Source organism: Lampetra planeri, chromosome 19 (assembly GCF_965212315.1).
Source record: "Lampetra planeri chromosome 19, kcLamPlan1.2.h2, whole genome shotgun sequence".
Lineage (NCBI taxonomy): Eukaryota > Metazoa > Chordata > Hyperoartia > Petromyzontiformes > Petromyzontidae > Lampetra > Lampetra planeri.
Window position 1 is genome coordinate 11768479 of NC_136125.1, and position 21742 is coordinate 11790220.

Here is a 21742-nt window from a genome sequence, read left to right on the forward strand (position 1 = left end):
ATCAGCATGTGAATTACGCGCACATGCTGAGCAGTAACAATTAATATCATTGTACACAAGACAAACATTAGTTCACAGTGCAGGACTCATCTGCTACTGCACCCTTGGGGATTCGCAACGTTTTTGCGAGCAGTTAATCTCGGGAAGACACCAACCGCCACTCGGTAGCCCTCTCCGGGGATATTTTAATGGTGGAGAGAGCATTTTAACATGTTACTGCAGACACACTCGCGTGCGTGGTAGCTCACGTCTGCCAGGCTCGGAAAACTAGCCCAGCACCTCCTCTGAAAGACGGCTCACATTACGCGGAATTACCTCCCCAAACACACAGGGCTCTATTTGTTTACAAAATTGCCCAAGCGAATGCTGGGTTTTTCTTACACAATTATTGGATGAGTTGAATACGGAATATTGCTGCATGCAGGTGTGTACTTGATACATGCAAATGTTTTGCCCGTCACCGCTGACTGTTATCCGCTCATCGAATTACGTTTATGGTGTGTATGCATCTCTCGTAGAATCGGCTTCCCAATGTGCTTCCCAATGTGCTCTCACGGCCTCCTGCGAAAGGCGGAGGACGTACGGTTGCACGTCACCGCTGCCCGCAACCGGCGTGGCAAGTAGAAGGTAATCATTCAATACTGTTGGATGGAATGCGCCTGGCTCAACGTGGACGAGCGGAGAAAATATCCTCTCGGGTTCACTCGACAAGGCATGGGCAGGCCCACTGGATGAGGGCCTCCGGAGCAGTGGCATGTCAGATGGGGTTGTTATATGAATTATACTTCACAACAATGGTCGGTAAGGTCGGTGGAATGAAGTAAAGTGGCGGAACAGGTTGGACCAGTGGCTCGGTGAATTGATTGTCATCATCGTCGCGTATTTCTTTGTATGGTGCCCCAGACAAACATATAGCAAGTCCCCAAAGCGTCAACATAATTAAAAAGAAACATGATTAAACGGAGCACTGCACCCAGGTAGCACTCATGAACGTATTCCAGTTATTCTAGTTCTCTCTTTCCAGGATCAAATAAATTTTAAATCAAACTAATTCCAGTCTTTTCATATTATTACGAAAGGCAAAGCTGCAAATTCCATAGTCTGGTGTTACTGGTAGGAAGCCATCGAGGATATTTGTCTTGGAAGGATTCGCTTTCTAATGCATACTCAGCCTCGTGTCGAAAGTAGAGACTCTGCATCTATGGTCCCCAGAGGCAGAGACTTTGCAGCAGTGAGCACTGGTGACCCTACCGTACTGATGAGCCACTCGGTCTTGCCGCTGAATGTCAGTCGGTCGCATTTACTCAAACTAATTTCGATGGTGACCCCGAGGCAAGAGGGCCACGATGCAGTTCTTCAGGAACTGCCGACGGTTAGTGCTCAATGCACAAAGGCCGAGAGTGCCCTTTGCACAACGTTGTCTGCGCGTCGTTTTAACGAAAAGCTGCGGACGTGTGCGTGTACGCATGCACGGTCCTGGTCGAACGCCAGTGCCCCCTTAAAAATGCCCACGCTTTTCACGTGCTCCACAAAAGTTCCCCACTGGATTTCGAGATAAGCGAGGGTGGTGGGTGGGGGGGGTGAGTTCTGTACGAACACAAAGTTCTGACATCCCCGCCTCTGTGCCATACGCTGCCCAGTGTTGTTATGTTTCCCCTTTGCCAGAAAGCTCTGGATACGGCTCGGCTGTCGCAATGTTTGCGCTCCGTATAAAAGTTTCACATAAACGCCATTTTTTGAGGACGCCGCATGCCCCCTCGGCCCCTACGGTCGACTGCAACACGAGCCCCTTGGCAATGGCTCGCATCTAAATACGTACGGACTTTGTGTGCGCGAATGTATCTCGCAGCGACGGGGAAGGAAGAAAGTTGCGCCATTGGCACAACGAGCAGAGGCTTCGGCGTCCGCCGGCTCACGCGCACGCTTCGTGCCGGTGCCCATCGCAGTCAAAGTTGGAAGAGCGACAGCGGAGGAAGTCCTCCGAGCGCGCTGATACGGATGCGGGCACACACACCCACACCAACTCGGCCTTCCGTTTACAAAGCAACCGCAATAACAACGACATGCAACTGCCTTCGCTCTGTACAGTATTTTCTATTGTATTACTGTTAAAGTCGCGTGCTGCTGTCGAAATTTAAATGTGCCGTTACAGAGTTGAGTGTGCGAACGCCGCATGGGCGGAACAATATATATTGCACCGTCGCACGCGGAGGCAGTCGAAGGGTCGGTTGGGTTATAATGCGCGTTACTGAAATTCAACTCTTAACTCACTTGAATACCATCAGATTGTTTTGTGTCCTAATAACGCCACCCCTAATGTCACGGACTTTTCTTTCTACGACATTTGGTACACACACGTCAATTGATCAACCAATAGTTAAGCTCCAGCCCCTCTGTCAATAGCACGATGACTTGAAGGCCTTCCCTAACCATGTTGGCAATGGGGGGGGGGGGGGGGGGGTTGACCTCCACTTACTCACACTGGCTGGTCAGTACGGGACGGTCAAGGTGGCTCTGCAAGTCGAAATATTACTGGCCGCGGATGTCTTGGTTCAGGGTGCAGCGTGTTAACTGCTGGGCCGTTCCTCCGTCCGCCCTCCAAACCCCAATTTTGGTTGGACTATTACAAAACGAATGTACAATCCTCGTGTCACGTCGGTGCGTGCCTTAGCGTCCTTCTCTGTAAACACTTCACTGGCTCTCATCCACGAACAACTCTCCCAATAACCACTCTCCTCATAATGGTCCTCGCTGACGTTTCTCTTTTCGTGAGACGTGGTAATTGCTACCCATCCCAGGGTATGACGAAATTTACATTCAATAATAATCGCAGAAAAAGGTAGCAACCAGCAGCCACGGCTATGTATATACCTACGATCAAAATATATACGAGAGTAAAACACAGGTCGAGTTACATACAGAAAGTTTGCCAATGGTCTAGAAATACGTTTCACTGAAAACAAAACAACAGACTGTCTCTCCACACATTAGATAATTAGACGAAGATCGCACTCTCAGTCGGACAATTTAGGCAAACTCTGTTCGTACGCGGCTAACGTAGACCCAGAGAGAGAGAGAGTGGCATTGCCAGTACCAGCACACGACCGTGCTGGTGTAGATGGCCATGCCAGGTACTTATGGTAGCTATTTTAGTCAACCTAGGGGATGCCAGGGAAAGCTGATATACTGTGCGTGGCAGGGATTTGTACCTGGGTCTTTGGGATCATAGGACAGTGCATAAGACACATTTACATATCGGGTGGCTTAGCGGTCGAGCGAACGGGAAGATTGCGAGTTCCAATCCTGTTGAGGGCTTGACTCCCTCCGGAGGTCAGTAGGATGAGTTTCCCTGTGAGGAAAGTCAACAGTGGCTATCCGATGGGAGAACTGACCCCTATCACGACAATGCAGAATTTCCAAAGGCTGTAAAGCTGATGAGCGATGCCTCAATGCTCATCGGAGCAGGACATTACAGGAATCTGTATGGTCTCTCGCCTACGCCATCCACCCAGTCAACGTCACACACTTTTAATTACAAGAATTGAGTACATTTGATATTAGCCCCATTCTCATTGCGCTGGGTTGTCACGAAGGCACAATGTTTTAGAGGTATATTCTGCCAGGATGGAGCAATGTACTTTGTGAAATTGCAACAGAGTAATGTGCGAATACAATGTTTACAGTTTGGAAAATTTTGGCCCAATGACGCAGCCACGTAACGGCCTCTTTTTTTTCGAATGACGTCAAAGGAACGTTAACATCCACCGCCGTGCAGCACAGGTCACCGTATTCGCAAGGTTAACACACCAGCCGCAATAACCAGGGCGACCGACTGGGGCCGAACCGAACTACGGCTGGGTCAAGTCACCGGTGAGCTCATGCGTCGCTCACGAGATTGCTAACGTCACCAAACAAAAAAGCAATATGGGTCTGGTTGTTCGATACAATTTTCCAAATGCAATTATCACCCCCCCCCCCCTGAAATTAAACGGTTGTTCCATTATTTTTATGGTCAATATTCATCGCGATACGGTACTTTAATCCACTAAATTACGTAATTCATAGTTTAAAAAAAAGAAATTCTGTACACATTTAATACGGCAACACTTATATGTAATTCTATACCTCAATAAATAAAAACATTCCAGTGGCAGGTTACATGAAGAGAAAAAACATTGCCTGATTAGTTTCCATTTAATGAGGAGCAAGTGTCAAAAGAACGACACTGCACACAGGTCTCCATGCAAATGAGTTTTCATTTTCTTCTAAACAATCCTCTCACCTGGTCCCATACGAGCTGTCAACTCGGTCTAAATAAAGTCAGTATCTGACTCTAAATAAACAACCCCTCACCTAGTTTTAACAAAAACGATCTCGTAGATCGTTCTTTTGAACCTTTGCCCAACTATATTATTCAACCGTGTACAATTACAAAGACTTATTTTTGAATCCAGTGTGGCCTTAAAACTGTTGGGCCAACGAGTTCTGCATGCGAGCTCCTATTAAAGGGCGCATAAGCAGATAATGTCGTCATCACCTCGCCCGACCGCCTTTGTCTCCCCAGCGCCGATCGCTGCATCAGTTCTCGGGGAGGAGGCCCAGAGGACCGGTTCAGAGATCACGCGCCCGCTCACGTGGCCCTCTCTCTCCGTGGGCGCAGCGCGCTAACCACTGCGCCACCGCTCCCCCACACACGTCTATGCAGCTACTACGCAAGTCGATGATGACACGTGGCTTGTCCCGCGTGCGTCATGGATCAAGGTTGTCATCGCCGACAGTGGCATCTCCCCCCAACCCCGTCCCTTCATCATCATCAGCCATGGTCAATCCACTGCTGGACTAAAGGCTTCCCCAAAAACCGTCGCCACATCTAAACGATACTGCGGCGTCATTATTCCGATACAGCCCTTTCGCAAGGTGCTGATTTTATTCGCTCCATCTCCTCCACGGCGTCACGCCTCCGAGACGCGATCCGTAATCATTCTTGACCAAGCCACGACGTGTCCTTCCCCCTGGCCCACTTACTTAGATTAACAAAAGCTCAACACACACAAGATCTCTCTCTCTCTCGTGCTATGAAAAGAACAAATGGACGAAGCTCAGCCTATTACACGCGGTACTCTTATAGACATTCCGTTCAGGACCACGGTGTCGTTGACTACTGCGTTGGGTTGTGATTCTATTTGTCACGGTGCCCCGCAGCGACTGCGGTAACATCACGCCTGTTGCTATTGTTGTTGTTGTTGATGTTGTCGTCGTCTGACATCCTGGAAACCACTTCGATTGTTCTAATTTACCTGCGCGCGCGCGCGTTGCGCGTGAGTGCGCGCGCGTGTGCGCGTCCTCCGACCCACGGCAACTTAACGAAAGTGAAAGACCACCCACCGGCCAAGCCCCGGGAAAGGATGCGCGCCCTGCGGGTGGTAGAACTCCTCTGCGATGCGGCTCCTCTGCGGGGCGAAGAGGGAGTAGTGTGACTCCCTGTTGACCATCAGCGGCGGGAACCACGTGTCCGGGGAGCCCAACGAGCCAGGATCAGGCCCGGGTCCCGAGCCAGACCCGGAGCCGGGCCCCGGGGGGGGTCCGTAGCCTCCTGCCGCGGGCACGAACACGGAGAGCGGCTCGCTCTTGTAGCGCCTCTCCGAGCAAGCGCCCGGGGGCACATCGTGGCCACCCGCGTCTTGCTGTCCGGACAATCCCTGGTTCCCGAGCAGCTGCTGCTGCTGCTGGCCCCCGTTCTCCTGGCTCTGCGTCTCTTCCTGATCGTCCTCCTGACGGTGGTGGTGATGCTGCTGCTGCTGCTGCTGGAGGAGGTGTTGATGAAGGGCATGCTGCTGTTGGTGTTGTTGGTGGTGGTGGTCATATTCCGCCAGCTTCCACGGCCGCACCATCGCCGGCAGGCTGGAGGTCGTGGCCAGCTGAGTGCTGCTGGACATGGGCGTGTAGGTGGAGGCGGCGTTGCTGTAGGTGGACGGGGTGCTGATGGACGACGAGCTCGGGACCCCGCCGCATTCGTCGTGGTGCTGCTGCTGCTGCTCTCGGTCCGCGTCGTCCTCGTCGTCCTCTCGTTGCTCCGTCTTCATGAGATGCACCACCTGCTGCACGGCGTCGCCGTGATCGTCCCCCCCTGGACGTCTGGTCGTGCCCACGCACCTCTCCTCCTCGTCATCCTGCCGCTGCTGCTGTTGTTGTTGCTGCTGCTGATGATGGTGATGAAGTTGTTGGCCGAGTTCTGAAATGGACAGAACCCCCGTGGAGCGCTCGGCACTCTCCGCGGCACTCAGCAGGCTCTCCGCGAGAGTCGTGGGCTTGCCCAGAACGTTGGCCAGCTCCTCCAAGGTGCCTCCCTCCAGGAGCGCAGACTCACTGGAGCCCATCTGCCCTGCCGCGCCCTTCAGCGTAAACGCTCCGAAATCCGCCCGTGGGATTGAACGGGGGAGCCTTGGCGCTTAGGTCTACGAGCGCAAACGCCGCGGCCGCGGTTTAAAGAGAGAGAGAGAGAACAACTGACGCCTCTAGTTCTGCCGCATACGATCAGTGAGTGTGGGACGCGCACCCAGTTCTCAATCACGGCATTGGAGTTGTGAGACGCAGGGATGGGCTGGGCGGTTGTTGTCTGTGGTTGTCTGGCGAGCGGGCGAAGCACGCGTGGGTCGGCGCGTTCGCGTTGTACCACGCCAGCGCTTCTGTTTTGCCTCTGTCAAGTGCCCTCTACCGTCCGGGCTCCTCCCGGAGTCAGATGCGAGAGACCATATACGGAGCCAATGTGGGTGGAGTTTGATAGAGCTGGCCTTCTGCGGACTCCATCTATCATCATCATCTACACCCCACCCACCCACCCCACTGCCAACCTCCCACTTTCACGGTTTAAATAACGAGATGAAATATTTAAGCTCGTTAAAAAACAAAACAAAGAAGAAGAAAAATTCACCGTGTGATGCATTCCGTACGTTGACATGGCAAACACATTTGCGCCAGCCTGTTCTTAAGCCTGGAAAGGTGCGGCATTTCTAAAATACCAGCGACCATTCCAGATTAAATGTTCACTCCTGGCATGTATTTTATTTAGTTGATGGATTTTTATCTTGAGCTCTGTGTTTATTTTTCCAGCGCACGGGAATGATAATGGACTGCACAATGCAAGGTCCAGTCAAATTGCATCCACAATTTTGTATATTGTGTCGTAATAGCTGAGCTACTAGTGTCTAATGTGGGTCGCCGTCAGAGTAGTTTTTTCTGCACCGATAACTCGCTGCCAGTGATCTCGCTGTTTCTGCAAGCAGTCCTGGAAGTCTTCGGTAAAGCTACACATAGAGGACTCAACATTACGGACGCTGCTGGAAAAACACAATGCGAGTTTCAGAAGAAACCTTCCTGAGTGTAACGCAACGTTTAATGTCACGTCACTGCCCTTCCTCCACGACAACTAGCACGGTTACAAATCAATGCTGACAGATAGACGGCTTACTTATTGTCTGCTTATTTATTTTGTTACTTATATAGTGTACTCCACGACGCTAAAACATTGTTTGTGTTATGTAGAATTTTATTTTGCGTCAAACTCGGACCATTATCTTAAAGAGATGATCCTTGCCCTTAACATCCGGCAGTTTCCCAGCAACAGTCCAATCAATCCTGACTCTGCTGATGAGACCCCGTATGGCAAAACGGGTCCAGAGCTTGCTTGTGTTGAACCAGTGCTGCCGAAACGATGCTCTCACAGAAGGCCGTGTGGTTGACGGGAAGTGTAACGTATGTACGTATTATGTGGAAGGGACATATATGTGAAGGAGATATATTGTCTGCATATGTATTGTCTTAATACTGACTGGGCCTGCTTGTACGAATGGCCTTGCTGAATCAGATGGCTTTGCGTGCACACAAAATTGTGGATTGGGTATGAATGAGCTGAGGTCGATTTTTACATGAAGTGTATTGCAATTCCATCATCCTTTCAATTGTTATAATAATCTTTCCCCAAACGTTTCGGCTGGATTTCGTATAGAGCTTGCGCTCAGTTTGAAATTGCCCGTATCTCTGCGCTTTGATTAATCATATTGGCCGAACATTACAATGCAGGACCCTCCTGGGAAAAGAGTCTTGAGACTCAGGATCCTCTTAGGTGACATTGGCATAATTATTATTCCTCATTACAAAGTCCATTACAAAATTACGATCATCAGCAGCAGCAACATTTGTTTTCAGCCACTGCTGGTTGAAAGTAGGGGTCGGCACGGTTTGAACCGACTCAAACTGGTTTCAAATTGAGCAATCCAAACCAAACCAGCGACAACTGAACCAAACCAAACCAAAACCAAACCAAACTAAGCTAAACCAAACCTCTTAAGTTGGCTTGAACCAAACTAGTTTGAGCCGGTTCCACCCTGTCCGAGCCAAACCGAGTCGGTTTTCGTAGCCCCAAACCAAACCGAACCAGTTCAAACAGAGCCAAACCAAACCGATTTGGTTCGGTTCAAACCGCGGTTTGGTGGTTTGAGCCAAACCGTGCCGACCCCTAGTTGAAAGTCAGGTGAATCTCACCTCATTAGTCAGCCAGTTTTCGATCACACAAGTACTTGCCCTGATAGAAAAGCTGCACGTGACATCTGCATGCCAGAGCCTGTGCTGTATCATCTCACCCAGTAGCGTCGACAAACCCTGTCAACTCAGCATATACAATACACGCATACAATTTGTATTTTGATTGCATCTAAAATGTGACCGCATCTCAGGACATTGTACAAAAAAAAGTTGGAATTTTTTTTTGTAAAGAGACGCAGAGCATCTTGAGTCTGGACGTGGACAGGGGAGTCAACGGCACGGGTGGCTGGATTAAGGGGCTTCCATCACACGTGGAGTAGCGGAGTCAAATAAAGCGACGTCCCAACGATAGGTGATTGAATCTGATGTGCTCGTAAGGAAATGAACGTTAAATTTTGATTTAAAGCTTTCGTTACTGCAGGGATTCATACGCTTGGTTCTTTCGGTAAAGTCACGTAGAAGGGAAATGATAAAATAATAAAGTCACGTAGAAGGGAAATAATAAAATAATGTTTCCCTATTTTTTTATTATTTCCCTTCTACGTGACTTTACCGAAAGAACCAAGAGTATGAAATGAACGTTGTTTATTACATTTTCCGAATTTTCGGTCCGTTCCTTATTTAACAATTACGAGGAAATTCTGAGCGTGGGCAATCATGGACCTAGGACACAATGACCCACCGGCTAATGTCATCCTCACAGTGGCACGCACGAAGCCCCCCTGTTTGCGTGGCAACGTCACCCGTGTATAATTGTCAATAAAAGGAAAACAAAATCCTGCTAACAGTGTTTGTAAGTTTTCGGGTTCATATATGATCTTGAAATGTGCACAGCTTGCATAATCACGTTTACTCGTTGACGGTGACTTGCATTGCGGCTTTCGAGGCGATGCAAATATGAGATTTGACCCCGTTGGAAATACACGCGAATCTACAGCCCTTCATCTCAGTTCTTAAAATATTTTCTTGCGGGGTGGAGTGGGGTCGGGGCCCGAGTCGTCGCATGGTGTACGCTCTGCAGAACGTTTCAAGAATAGATGTGACCGAGCTCACTCGGAGTCAGGTGCCCTCTCTCTCTCTCTCTTCAGACGCCTCCTCGTCGCCAACTTCGACTCGGATTGAAAGCCGCCGCCCGTGGAGCCGCTCACTTTGCGGGACGGTGTTTTAAAAACCAGGCGTGGACTTCACGGGCTCCATACACCGCACATCGTCGGGACGATGTTGGGGCGAGACGTTAAACCCCTCGCCTCGTTACGCAGGAAGCCGTGGGTTCGAGTCCGACACTGACGCCTGCATATTTGGAGTTCGCGGTGTCTCTCTCTCTCGCTGTCCTCTCCGTGATCGCGTGGATTTGTCTCCGGCTCCTCCGGGTTTCCCCTCCACATTTCAAATCAACATCACAGCGCGTCTAGATTATTTGGCTGCTGCTTTAAATGTCCACGTGATAATCCACCTCGCCGAGCTCTCGTTTGTGGCCATGTCGCTTCTGAACAAGAGCTACGTAGCTCAGTGGACATCAACTCGTAAAATAGAATAAAAAATTAAGTTTTACTTTTCATCATGTTCTGTCCACTGCTTCACGAAGGCCTCCCTACATCATTGTCATCCTTCGCAGTCGTGCTGAGATGCTGCCAATCGACTTGCTCATGTCGATTCGTTGTTTTTTATTGAGGCATCTCTGCTGTGGTCGTCCTCTCAGACATGTTCCCGTATCTGGGTGCCAATTCCTTCACCAGTCTTGACCATCGGCTGTTATCCATTCGAGCGACGAGCCCTGCCCGAGCACGATAACAACAGCCATCTCCCCCCGTACATCTCCAGTAGCGTGCTGGGTGGGAGCCAACCCACGCTGTCAACACGACGGCCAAGCGCGTGTTGGTGAAGCCGACGTTGAGGCTGATGCACTGCCCCCTGCTGATCAACGTGACCCTCTCAGAAGCCGACACCTTTGTATAAAATTAGCCTTTTATGTACGAGCATTTCGGCGGCCTGAAATGCCTAATTATAGCTCATTAGCTGTGTCGGGTGGTGGCGGATTTAACAACACATTTATATAATGACGCGATCTAAGCCAAAAAACACCTCTATTATAGATGGCGGTTACCTATCCAAGCACTATCCAGGCTCAATGTTGCTTTGCGTCTAAGATCAAACAAGATTACATATTTGTAATGTACACGTACACGGTCAAATGCAAATCCTATATTTAAACCACAACTCAATAAAGATCTCAACAAAATGATTGAAACGTCTCACAATATAAGTGATATCAACACACGGAAATGTGGAATTTCCATCACCGGACCCAAGGGCCATCAACAGGGAAGCTCACCCCGCCCCCTAAATGGCAGCTCGGTCCGGGAGACGCTTCACACGAGCATCGAGAACGTCAGATAACGACGCACTGAAAGACGCCCATGACATTTATCGCAGACATACGTCAGTCGCGTTACGAGCGGCGTGCTGTTAGTGAGCTCTGCCTGAGCAATGGGGGAAAGCATGACTGTAGCAAGCACTGCAGTGGGCCATTCCTACGTGCAACATTGAGGGAGGGCGACCTTTGCTGCACAGTGGTGAGATGAAGTCCCCGGAGCCAACACCACAAGTGGCTTTGCTGGTCAATGCCGGGTGTCCAAAAAAACCCCGCTTGTTAAAGGGGCCATCCATTGAGTAGGTAGCCACAAATCTGTCATAACGTGACCCCTCCCCCCCTCCCTGTAAGCACGCGGACTTCTTACCCCCCCCCCCACCTGCGTACGTTCGCCTGACGCACCCCCCCCCCTGAATCCTATAGAACGGTCGATATTTAATCCACGCACAAACGATCAAGGATTAATAATATGAACGTGTTTAAGCAAACAGTCCACCGCCGGACTATCTAACTCATTTGGAGGCCAATGTAGATACATTATTATCGAGGCTTCACCCCCCCCCCCCCGTTTCCTATGCGTACGAACATTGTCAGTGGACCCCCCATACGCAAGCGAACGCATTTGGGTTAACCCCCCCTCCATGCGTAAGTACTAAATAGTTGGCCCCAAACGCCTCATTCAGCCTCGCGGCAATCACAACATTAGCCAGGACTTGGGGCAAATACCCGTTAAGAGGAATGCGAATTGTAATCAACTATAAGGTATTTAAGATTTTAAAAACGTCTCTAACTATAATGTAAATGCTCTCGCAGAATTCTGCAGTGTTTGCAGTGCTCCGGTAAACATTGTCAGTGGGGTTGTATGGGTATTAATGACGCTTAAAAGAAGCTTTAGAGGCTTAAAGAAAATGAGTTTCAGTAGCGATTCAAGGAATTATTATTAGAAGAAGCAAGAAGCATGGTAGCATTCACAAATTAGCACTTTAGCGGATTTTTCAGCGCAGCCTTTATTTGTTTTAGATGTTGCTTGGGATTGTAAAACAAAGGTTTCCTCTTCATTCGCCATCCCTTTTTGGTATTTATGTGCTCATAGCATCAGCCGATGTTGATTTTGGCTGGCTGACAAACATGCTCTTCACACACTCTGCACAATGAAAAACCCTAAGTAAATATCATGAAACATTGCCAAGGACATCAAAATAAAAATATATGAACATGGTATGTTTTTTTCCTGTTGCAGGTATTTATCAAATACACTCTCAAACATATGTGGGATGTTTACGGTACTCAATAGGTGTGGGGAATATTGATTTAATCTAAATCCTTATCGCTAGCTCTGAGATATGTAAAGATATTATAACAGCAAATGACCAATTTTTTTTTTCTGAGCAAATAAGAATGGAGGAATGACATTTTCACATTGTGAAAATAAATGTACAACATAAATACCTGTCAGTTGTTGGGACAATCTGTCACATTTGCAGACATCCCATTATGTGAGGGTCTGCACGTGTGGGTGATGTTAAAGAGGGCCGCACACCCTGAAAATGAACACACTGATAAATGAAAAACAATGAACGCCTTAGTTAACGAATTATTATCACCAAATAATTTGTTGCCTTTCATTACGGAATCGTGACACTTTGCGTTTCTAATGGAAAAATGGTTTTGAATAATTTGTTTAAGTTAAAATTTTGAGTGCCATTACGTTCAAATGTTGAACTTATTTCGCACCGTGTGTTGCAAATCGTGCGAATCGGAAGGCGCTATCACAATAACCCTGTTTTTTTTTTTAAAAAACCTTGCATCCAAACAGATATCATGGTAGTATGTTTAATTCAGAGTTAGGAATATTATACAGCCGGTGTGTGGGTGCCAATTTAGAAGTGTTTGGAGGGAGATCGTCATGAATTGACTCGATACACTGTACAAGAGTAGATCTTAAGTTTTCGTGACTGCAATGATCCTACTCTTTAGTTATTTCGGCAAAGTCACGTAGGTATAAAATAAAATAAATTCAAATAAAAAATAAAATAAAAACAGAATCTGTTTTTTATTTTAATTTCTTTATTTTTAATTTATTTTATTTTATACCTACGTGACTTTACCGAAAAAACGAAAGAGTATGTACAAGAGTATTGTAGAAATATGGCAAATTAACTGGCTTAGTACTATTGTAATCAAACCGTTCATATAAAACCAGGTTAAAATACATAACTACACATTTGTCCCGCGCACAGTGTAAGTAGATTTAGAGCAGTGACGTGCGGTGAGGTTAATGGCTGGGGAGGCACTGGCTCGTGTCAGAGCCAGATTCACACACTGAGGGGGGCGTGACCTCACAGCGGGGGGCGTGTTAGACACGCCCCCTCAGTGAGGCAGATGTGATAGCTGCCTCCCCTGCCTCCCCTGACGGCACGTCCCTGATTTAGAGGTGTAGGGAACTACAGACAAGAGACAAACGGGAAGGCCGCCAGAACCGGCGTCAACAATTGCCGAAGCTCTGGGGTCCTATATTGTTATTTTTGGCGAATTGCACTCAATAGTGTTTGATTCAAACAATGTATTCCTGAAACATTGAAAATCATAACCCACCTCATCCGTGTACTTTTTGGTTTTCATTTTGACCAAAGTGATTAAATTAAAATGTATTTACATTAGCTCATGTACGAGGGGTTAGCTTCGTAGTATCGCACAATTATGCAAAGGTTTTCCCTTGTCAGCGAGCTCTTACCATTCCACATTTCCTCCACGCGCATCTAGCTTGGCACAGATGCCAAGGCAGCTTCACTCTAACTTCCAAGTGAAATGGCAGCTACCGCATTGTTGTTTTCTATCCTGCACGTAGATACTGTTCACGTGTGTGTGTGTAAAGTGAACGAGCAAAGACAAGATTGAGTAGAGGCGGGAGTGATAGCTGCACTGTATAACTGTGTGGTTCAGACGTTAACTTAGCAGCTCGAAGGGAAATTGTTGACATTTGAGACGGATGCTAGGAATTGTTGTGGCGAGAACGGAGAAGCAATGCAAAAGTCTGGGGGAGAACGTGGCAGTCGGTGAATACCATCAGGGGGAAATGGTCGCGCTGGGTGGGACACGAGTAGCGGAAGGAGCAGGGCCGAATGCTGACAGCGGGAGATGGAGAGGTCGCCCAGAGTGACGTGACCAAGGGGAAGAGGAGACGTTATATGAGCAGATGGTGCGAGGAGACCGTCAGGTCCGATGTTGGAGGTCGCGTTCGCGAGGTTGCGGTGGCATCAACGGGTTTGGCCAGGAGCGCGTTCGGGCTTAGAAATCCCATCAGGTCAATCGCTCGCATCCTGGGCACATTAGCATGGTCGTGGGCGAAATGTCCACACAAGACATCACCAACATCTCGTGATACCGCGATGGAATAATTCACACCCAGCAGCTTCACAAGAGCTGATTTTCGTCGTTCCATCTCTGTGGCAGGGTGGCTTTATGCCATGGTCAGTGAGGGTCGTGACATAACAAACCCTTCTCAACGCTCGCCACTACTTTATGCAATTGACCGTTTCCGCTCCACTCGAGCCGCTGCTCTGCAAACGAACAGAAACTTTGCAAAAAGAAAAAGCAAAGCAGTGACAGCATTCTCGAGCAAATGGGCGCCTAATTGCTTGGGAAAATAAACAAACCGTTAAATGTATTAATTGCTCCCATGGATATTTTTTTTATAATAAGCTACTTTTAATATTCAGAAATAAAGGAAAGTTTAGAGATACTTTTTTTTAGGAACAAATTTAAAGGGTGGACCAAAATACATATTTTAGTTTTATTTTTTTACGACCGCGCGCATATTAAAATGCCCTTTGCTTTCTTTTACCTAATGCTTCAGGCAACACGCGCTATAAACATAACGAATAGTGGTGTCATAAGCGTCTCCTTTTAATGCCGGTTGATAAAGGCCTTGCGAGACACTTCACTTCTTACTGCCTTCATCCTGTCTGCATGCTAATTAAAACGCACCGCCATAAATAACGACAGCCTAAATGTGCCACGCAATTTCGCCGTTTTAAACCGCTTCCTGGCCCATTGAACAATCGGCAGCATACTCAAGACGAATACGACGCCACGAGAAATGCCTCCTATCTCAGTAAAAAAAAATTGTGGATTCCATGAAAAAATGTTAGATATTCATTCGAAGAAACGTCACGATTGTCAAAACCACTTGTCCAGTGGAAAATTACCTCCTGGCAATGGTACATTTACAATATCAGAGCAACAACGCCAGAACATGCAAGAGCGTGAAGTTCCCAAAGACGAATGCCCCTGACGCACACGCATCCCGAATCTGACACGCTCAGTGTCACCCTCTGTTTTAGCCCCATTTTAAGGATGGCCTGTGCAGACAACATTTAAAAAATGACAGCTTTTTGCACTGGTGGCTGTCCGCAAACGCTTACGCGATGCTGATGAATCATTCCACCGTGCGGACATGCCGCCTCTTGTTTCACGTTGGCGCAGTTGCCAACGGAGCGAGAAAGAAAATGTCGAAGAACAGTCAGACGACGTCCGCGAAACTCCCGTTGAAAGAATATTTCACGCGTGGTCCACTTCACTAGCGCGACAAGCTACTGGAGAAAACAAAGGGCGTTACTTCCGAGGGATCCCTCATTTTCGGTCAAAAAAGTAATGCCGATAGGGGTGCAGATGGGGTGACGTCACACTGAAATAGCACCCACCTGACCCTACAGGCAGATCGAGAAATCCCCAGTGGGGGTGGAGGGGGGGGGGCACGTAACAATTTCTGTGAGCCCCGTCGACCCCCTCGCTACCCCCGTGGATACGACACTGCTTGACGCTTGGCTAAACATTTGCCACTCACCTGGTACTCAACCACGTGTCAGCCGTACACTTCACTTGAGTCTCGCCGATCACCGGTGTATACAGCACAGCCCATGTGCATTGTGTAGGCTATTGAGCGTCTATTCTATTCGCTGTATGATTTGCATACGCAACTGTGAAGCTCCAGCATTACAGGTTGCGCATCGGCTATTATTTCAAATGCTGGAGTGATGAACAGCACCGCAGTATATAATATACCCGATGTATCAAGAGAGATGTGATTTTAAATTTTCTCCATCATTTCGTACTACAATAGATTGGTGGACCGCTCTAGAAGTTCTCTGGGGAAATACAAATATACACGTACAAAAATATGTACAGTCAAATCGTCTGCTTATTGTAGGAATTACATTGCATTGTATCTTACACCATTACAATTTGAAAAAAAAAGTCGTTACAAATCATCAAACAGAAATATCCGTGTAAAATGTCTCTCTGACTCACGGTTTAATTAAATTGTTAGCTAGTGCCATGTACATCGCACAGTGCTTTGTGATGTGTAATCAAATTCCGCACGATTTTCCGCAGAGCCACATTGCAATAATTTTGGCAGAACGTTTGAAACCACATTTACATGGCAAGGATTACCATTCCAGGCGCTGTCTGAAGGCGCCCAGGCTTTTCCATTTTGCCCATTAATGGCGAGTAAGGTGCGCGTACTTCAATTTAAACAACTCTGAGAAAACACTCGGAGCGGGCAGCTCGTCACGTGGGACTTTTCCTTCACGGAACCGGCGCGGAAACGCCGGCGTCATGTTCACTCACGGAAAAGTCGAAGCTGTTGTCTCAATTACGTTTTTTTCCCCCTTTCCAGGAGAGAGTCGTGCATCCGGGATGTTTGGCCGCTTCCAATATAACGGAATGTTTGGCGCGTCGGAGGAAAGCCATAAGCACCACCAACCCCCCCCTCACCCACTGTGCGCTGCCACGGTGGAGATTCATCATCAGCAAGCGGCTTTTACAACAACAACAAACCGAGCGTTTGGCTTGTGGGAGTAAACACGAGCACTGGTCCCCAGACAATCATCGCCACCGCTGTTGGCCGTGAGCGGGAATCGAACCGGCGTCGCCGGGTGCGTAGCGCATGCGTGCACACTGCTACACGAACCGCTCCACACACACATCTCAACTCTTAGAATACTACAGCACCCAAGTGGCGGTGACGTCACAACGGCGCCCGTGCCAGGCCAGGTGCACTTTCAGGCCGCGTGAAGTGTCGAAATCTCGCTGACAGGAGGAGGTCACGGGACAAATCCAGCAGGTGCCATGGCTTGACTGACCGAGATGAGTGGCAGATGCACGTCAGCTGTGACCACTGCAGCGCCGACTTAGTTGCGTTTTATCCACCCGTTGTGAGCGTCGCTCCTCTGTCCTTCGTCGTTTGTCGGAGGGCGACTTGCCTCCAACTGACCGGTAACGTCCTTCACGAGCCCCCTCCACGAGACGCGCGTCACGTCAACACTGGCGCATTAACGCGAAGCGTGCATCGGACTCGGAGAGGTCGCGCGGAGGCAGCGGCATTTTGTCGTGGCAAGTCCCCACCTCCATTTCTCGGAACTGAGACACACCCCCCCCTCCCGCGGGCGGCGATTAATGTGCGCGGGCCATTTCACGTGGGGGGCAATTCCATTTGTGTTGAACGGAACGAGAGGGAAGAGGGAGGGCAATGCCGTTTAAATGGCTCGCACCGCGTTTAGGGGGGTGGGTGGGGGGGGCAGTGGTTGGTGGGGGGGGGTGGGGGGAGTGTATGCAGTGGTTGGTGGGGGGTTGGGGGGGGCAGTGGTTGGTGGGGGGGGGGTGGAGGAGGGGGGCAGTTGTTGGTGGGGGGGGGGGGCTCAGCGGAGATTTTGTGCCCTACAGCATCGCCTGTCCTATTTTGTAATTCTGTCGTCTGTCGCTTGTAATGAAGAAGCATGGAGTAAAGCGCCGACGCAATTAAGTTCTTCTTGTTGTTGTTGTTGTTGTGTTAAGAGCCAATCACGGACCAGGTGCAATTTACGGAACCCAGCGTGGCAGAGAAACACGATTGCAGTTTGGTGCCAGTCGAATGGGAATTTCACGGATGTGCATATACGTCATTTCATCACAATGTTATCCATTACATTTGCACAGAAATGCTTTGGATACATGTTATATATGTACAGTGTACGGGATGTGTTCCCGATATTTGGATAAATAAAAACAATCAGAAAACTGAGCCTCGATATGTCCTGTGACGTCACTCCCACAACGTCACGTGCGCGCTTTTACCGCCAAAATTGCGGCACGTGGCATCGGGTGACGCGACTTGTGTTCGCACGAAGGAACGTGAATTAACACGGAACAATTTCATTGATTTGGAATTAGAAGAAAAAAAGCGTAACAAATTGCCACCGAAATGTACCAAAAAAATCCACGAAAATCTAATCTAAAACTCAGGCATTTAATTTACATATATATTATTGTGCTCATTTCATTATTGCGAACTAATTTTACAATTGAAAAGCCAAGTTCTTACTTTATATACAAAAAAACCCCCAAATTGTATTGAAATGTAACTCTAATGGTTACTATGTAATGTGTTGTAATAACTAGTAGATACATTAATCGATTGCAAACTAATTAAGTGAGAGCGTGAGAATTCGTTACAGACCCTGCTATCAAAACGTTTTAATGCCTTCTGGAATGTATGCACGCGTTCATTGGATCCATTGTTTCTCGAAATGTACGGAATATAACTTTCAAATGTTTATGCTGTTGTGTACACAAGCCAGCACATACGATGAGCGCTTGGCTACGAACGGCGAGACAGAAGTTCAACAAAAAGTGCCTACACACGTCAAGCAAAGATTGTTGATGTTCTCTGTAAAAACAAATCAAGTGCCATATTTGCCCACGTAACAACTTTATTTGATTGGCTCTGTCACTGTGTGGTCGAGGGCTATGGTTGAAACCTGACATTTAACACTCCACTCCAATCAAACCCAAAATACAACCAATTATGAATTATAATATTGGTCGTAAAAGCATACATATAAAATTTCACATTACATAGCATGTTGTTTATTTAAATGTATCTCCTGTAAAGGGGAGTTTTACTTTTGAAAGTGGCGCATTCGTTTGCTCGTCTCGCGCACACACACGCGCTCACAAAAAAAACAACCCACACGACCATTTCAATTGTTTTTAATTTATTTTACCAAGGTGATCGTTAAGTTTGTGAGGGCTGCCACGGCGTAACGAGTCAGTCAGGACACCGCTCTGGGGATCCAGAGGTCGCCGTTGTCGATTCACATCTCCTGGCGTGCCACTTTTGAAGCGATGGGGCGAGGGCTTGAGGTTATTAAAGGATACCGTTGGCAGGTCGCGTGCGGTGGTGAGGGTACAGCGTGGGCTATTCCCCGCCTATTCTCAAGACGGCTGGCCAATGTTCGGAAGAGTAGGCCCACGGGATCTTGTCGAGGACCTCCCTGGAAAGCGGAGGCCACTTTCCCCCCCCAACACCCCAACCAGCGGTGAGAGCGAGAAAATAACAGAGGCCGTGACCTTTACATTCGCTCACCAACTTTGTGCGTTCAAGGGTTGCCGGGTTCGCCGCTCCGGGGACCGAGGTGTGCCACTGTTTACAAATAGATTTTTTCTCTCGATTTTAGTCGCCAAGGTAACACGTGCAGCTCAATCACCAATTCCAAACAAATGTTTTTCTCTCTTTTCACCCCCTCCAAAAGCGCTGAGCCGGACAAAAACAAAAACAAACACGTGCACCGCGAATGAAACAAGGTTAAATGTTATTTGAAAATGGCTCAGGGGACTTTTGTCACTTGTCCAACAGCCCCGCGTGCAACAAAAACAACAACAACAACAATGATAAGTACAACAAACGCAATTGGCCCTCGTCTTGCTTCACGCAGCACTACGGCCGGCCGTCACATCGGCGGGCGTGAATCCACAGGAAGCGAGAGAGAAGCGAGAGAGAAGCGCTTCTCCCTGGCTTCTCTCTGGCTTCTCTCTGGTTTCTCTCTTGGTCCACGTGGCTTTTGTTGTGTCCACTGCTCGCCCCCTTGAGCCCTGGCCGCGTTCGAGACTGAGCCGCGGTGCCGTCGCAGTTGGGAGCTATTCGCGGCAATAGCCCGGCGCGTGTGTGGTGGTGGTGGTGGTGGCGTCAGTGCCGGATGAAGCAAGTGCGGGGTCTGTAGCATGATGTTATAAAGGGGCCCTAAAAAAAAACATGAATATTAAAACCACATTTTTTACTTGCATAGTAAAGTATTTTTTCCATTCGCTATACAGCCAGATAATACGACAAATCGCTAACCTTTAACACCCAGTCGTTGTTCATAAAAGTTGAAGGCGGTATAGTACTATAGTATTCGAGCAAGTACAAAATCGCTGCACCGGAATTGATAGCTTGAAAGCATTTAGCGCGGGGCCCTTGAAAGTGCGGGGCCCGTAGCTACTACATGTGTTGTAGCAACTACATGTGTTGTAGCTACTACATGTGTTGTAGCTATTACATGTGTTGTAGCAACTACATGTGTTGTAGCAACTACATGTGTTGTAGCTACTACATGTGTTGTAGCTATTACATGTGTTGTAGCAACTACATGTGTTGTAGCTACTACATGTGTTGTAGCTACTACATGTGTTGTAGCAACTACATGTGTTGTAGCAACTACATGTGTTGTAGCAACTACATGTGTTGTAGCTACTACATGTGTTGTAGCTATTACATGTGTTGTAGCTACTATACATGTGTTGTAGCTACTACATGTGTTGTAGCTACTACATGTGTTGTAGCTATTACATGTGTTGTAGCTATTACATGTGTTGTAGCTACTACATGTGTTGTAGCTACTACATGTGTTGTAGCTATTACATGTGTTGTAGCTACTATACATGTGTTGTAGCTACTACATGTGTTGTAGCTACTACATGTGTTGTAGCTACTACATGTGTTGTAGCTACTACATGTGTTGTAGCTATTACATGTGTTGTAGCTATTACATGTGTTATAGCTACTACGTGTGTTGTAGCTGCTACGTGTGTTGTAGCTACTACATGTGTTGTAGCTACTACACGTGTTGTAGCTACTACACGTGTTGTAGCTACTACACGTGTTGTAGCTGCTACGTGTGTTGTGGCTACTACATGTGTTGTAGCTACTACACGTGTTGTAGCTACTACATGTGTTGTGGCTACTACATGTGTTGTAGCTACTACATGTGTTGTAGCTACTACGTGTGTTGTAGCTACTACATGTGTTGTAGCTACTACATGTGTTGTAGCTACTACATGTGTTGTAGCTACTACACGTGTTGTAGCTACTACACGTGTTGTAGCTACTACATGTGTTGTAGCTACTACATGTGTTGTAGCTACTACATGTGTTGTAGCTACTACATGTGTTGTAGCTACTACACGTGTTGTAGCTACTACGTGTGTTATAGCTACTACATGTGTTGTAGCTACTACATGTGTTGTAGCTACTACGTGTGTAGTAGCTACTACGTGTGTTGTAGCTACTACATGTGTAGTAGCTACTACATGTGTTGTAGCTACTACACGTGTTGTAGCAACTACATGTGTTGTAGCTACTACATGTGTTGTGGCTACTACATGTGTTATAGCTACTACATGTGTTGTAGCTACTACATGTGTTGTAGCTACTACATGTGTTGTGGCTACTACATGTGTTGTAGCAACTACATGTGTTGCAGCTACTACATGTGTTGTAGCTACTACATGTGTTGTAGCTATTACATGTGTTATAGCTACTACATGTGTTGTAGCTACTACATGTGTTGTAGCTATTACATGTGTTGTAGCAACTACATGTGTTGTAGCTACTACATGTGTTGTAGCAACTACATGTGTTGTAGCTACTACATGTGTTGTGGCTGCTACACGTGTTGTAGCTACTACGTGTGTTGTGGCTGCTACATGTGTAGTAGCTACTACATGTGTTGTGGCTGCTACATATGCTTC

At 47.7% G+C, this 21742-nt stretch overlaps 1 protein-coding gene across 2 annotated transcripts in view; it reads right to left on the reverse strand.

Moving 5' to 3' along the window:
* The window catches only part of LOC144724130 (mineralocorticoid receptor-like), a 123502-nt gene extending 116789 nt beyond the window's left edge, over window positions 1-6713 (reverse strand). For both annotated transcript variants that reach the window (XM_078603028.1, XM_078603029.1), the window contains exon 1: window positions 5386-6713. In XM_078603028.1, coding sequence (XP_078459154.1) covers window positions 5386-6377 — 992 coding nt within the window. In that variant the 5' untranslated portion in view covers window positions 6378-6713. The remainder of the gene's footprint in view (window positions 1-5385) is intronic.
* Window positions 6714-21742: the final 15029 nt, after the last annotated feature.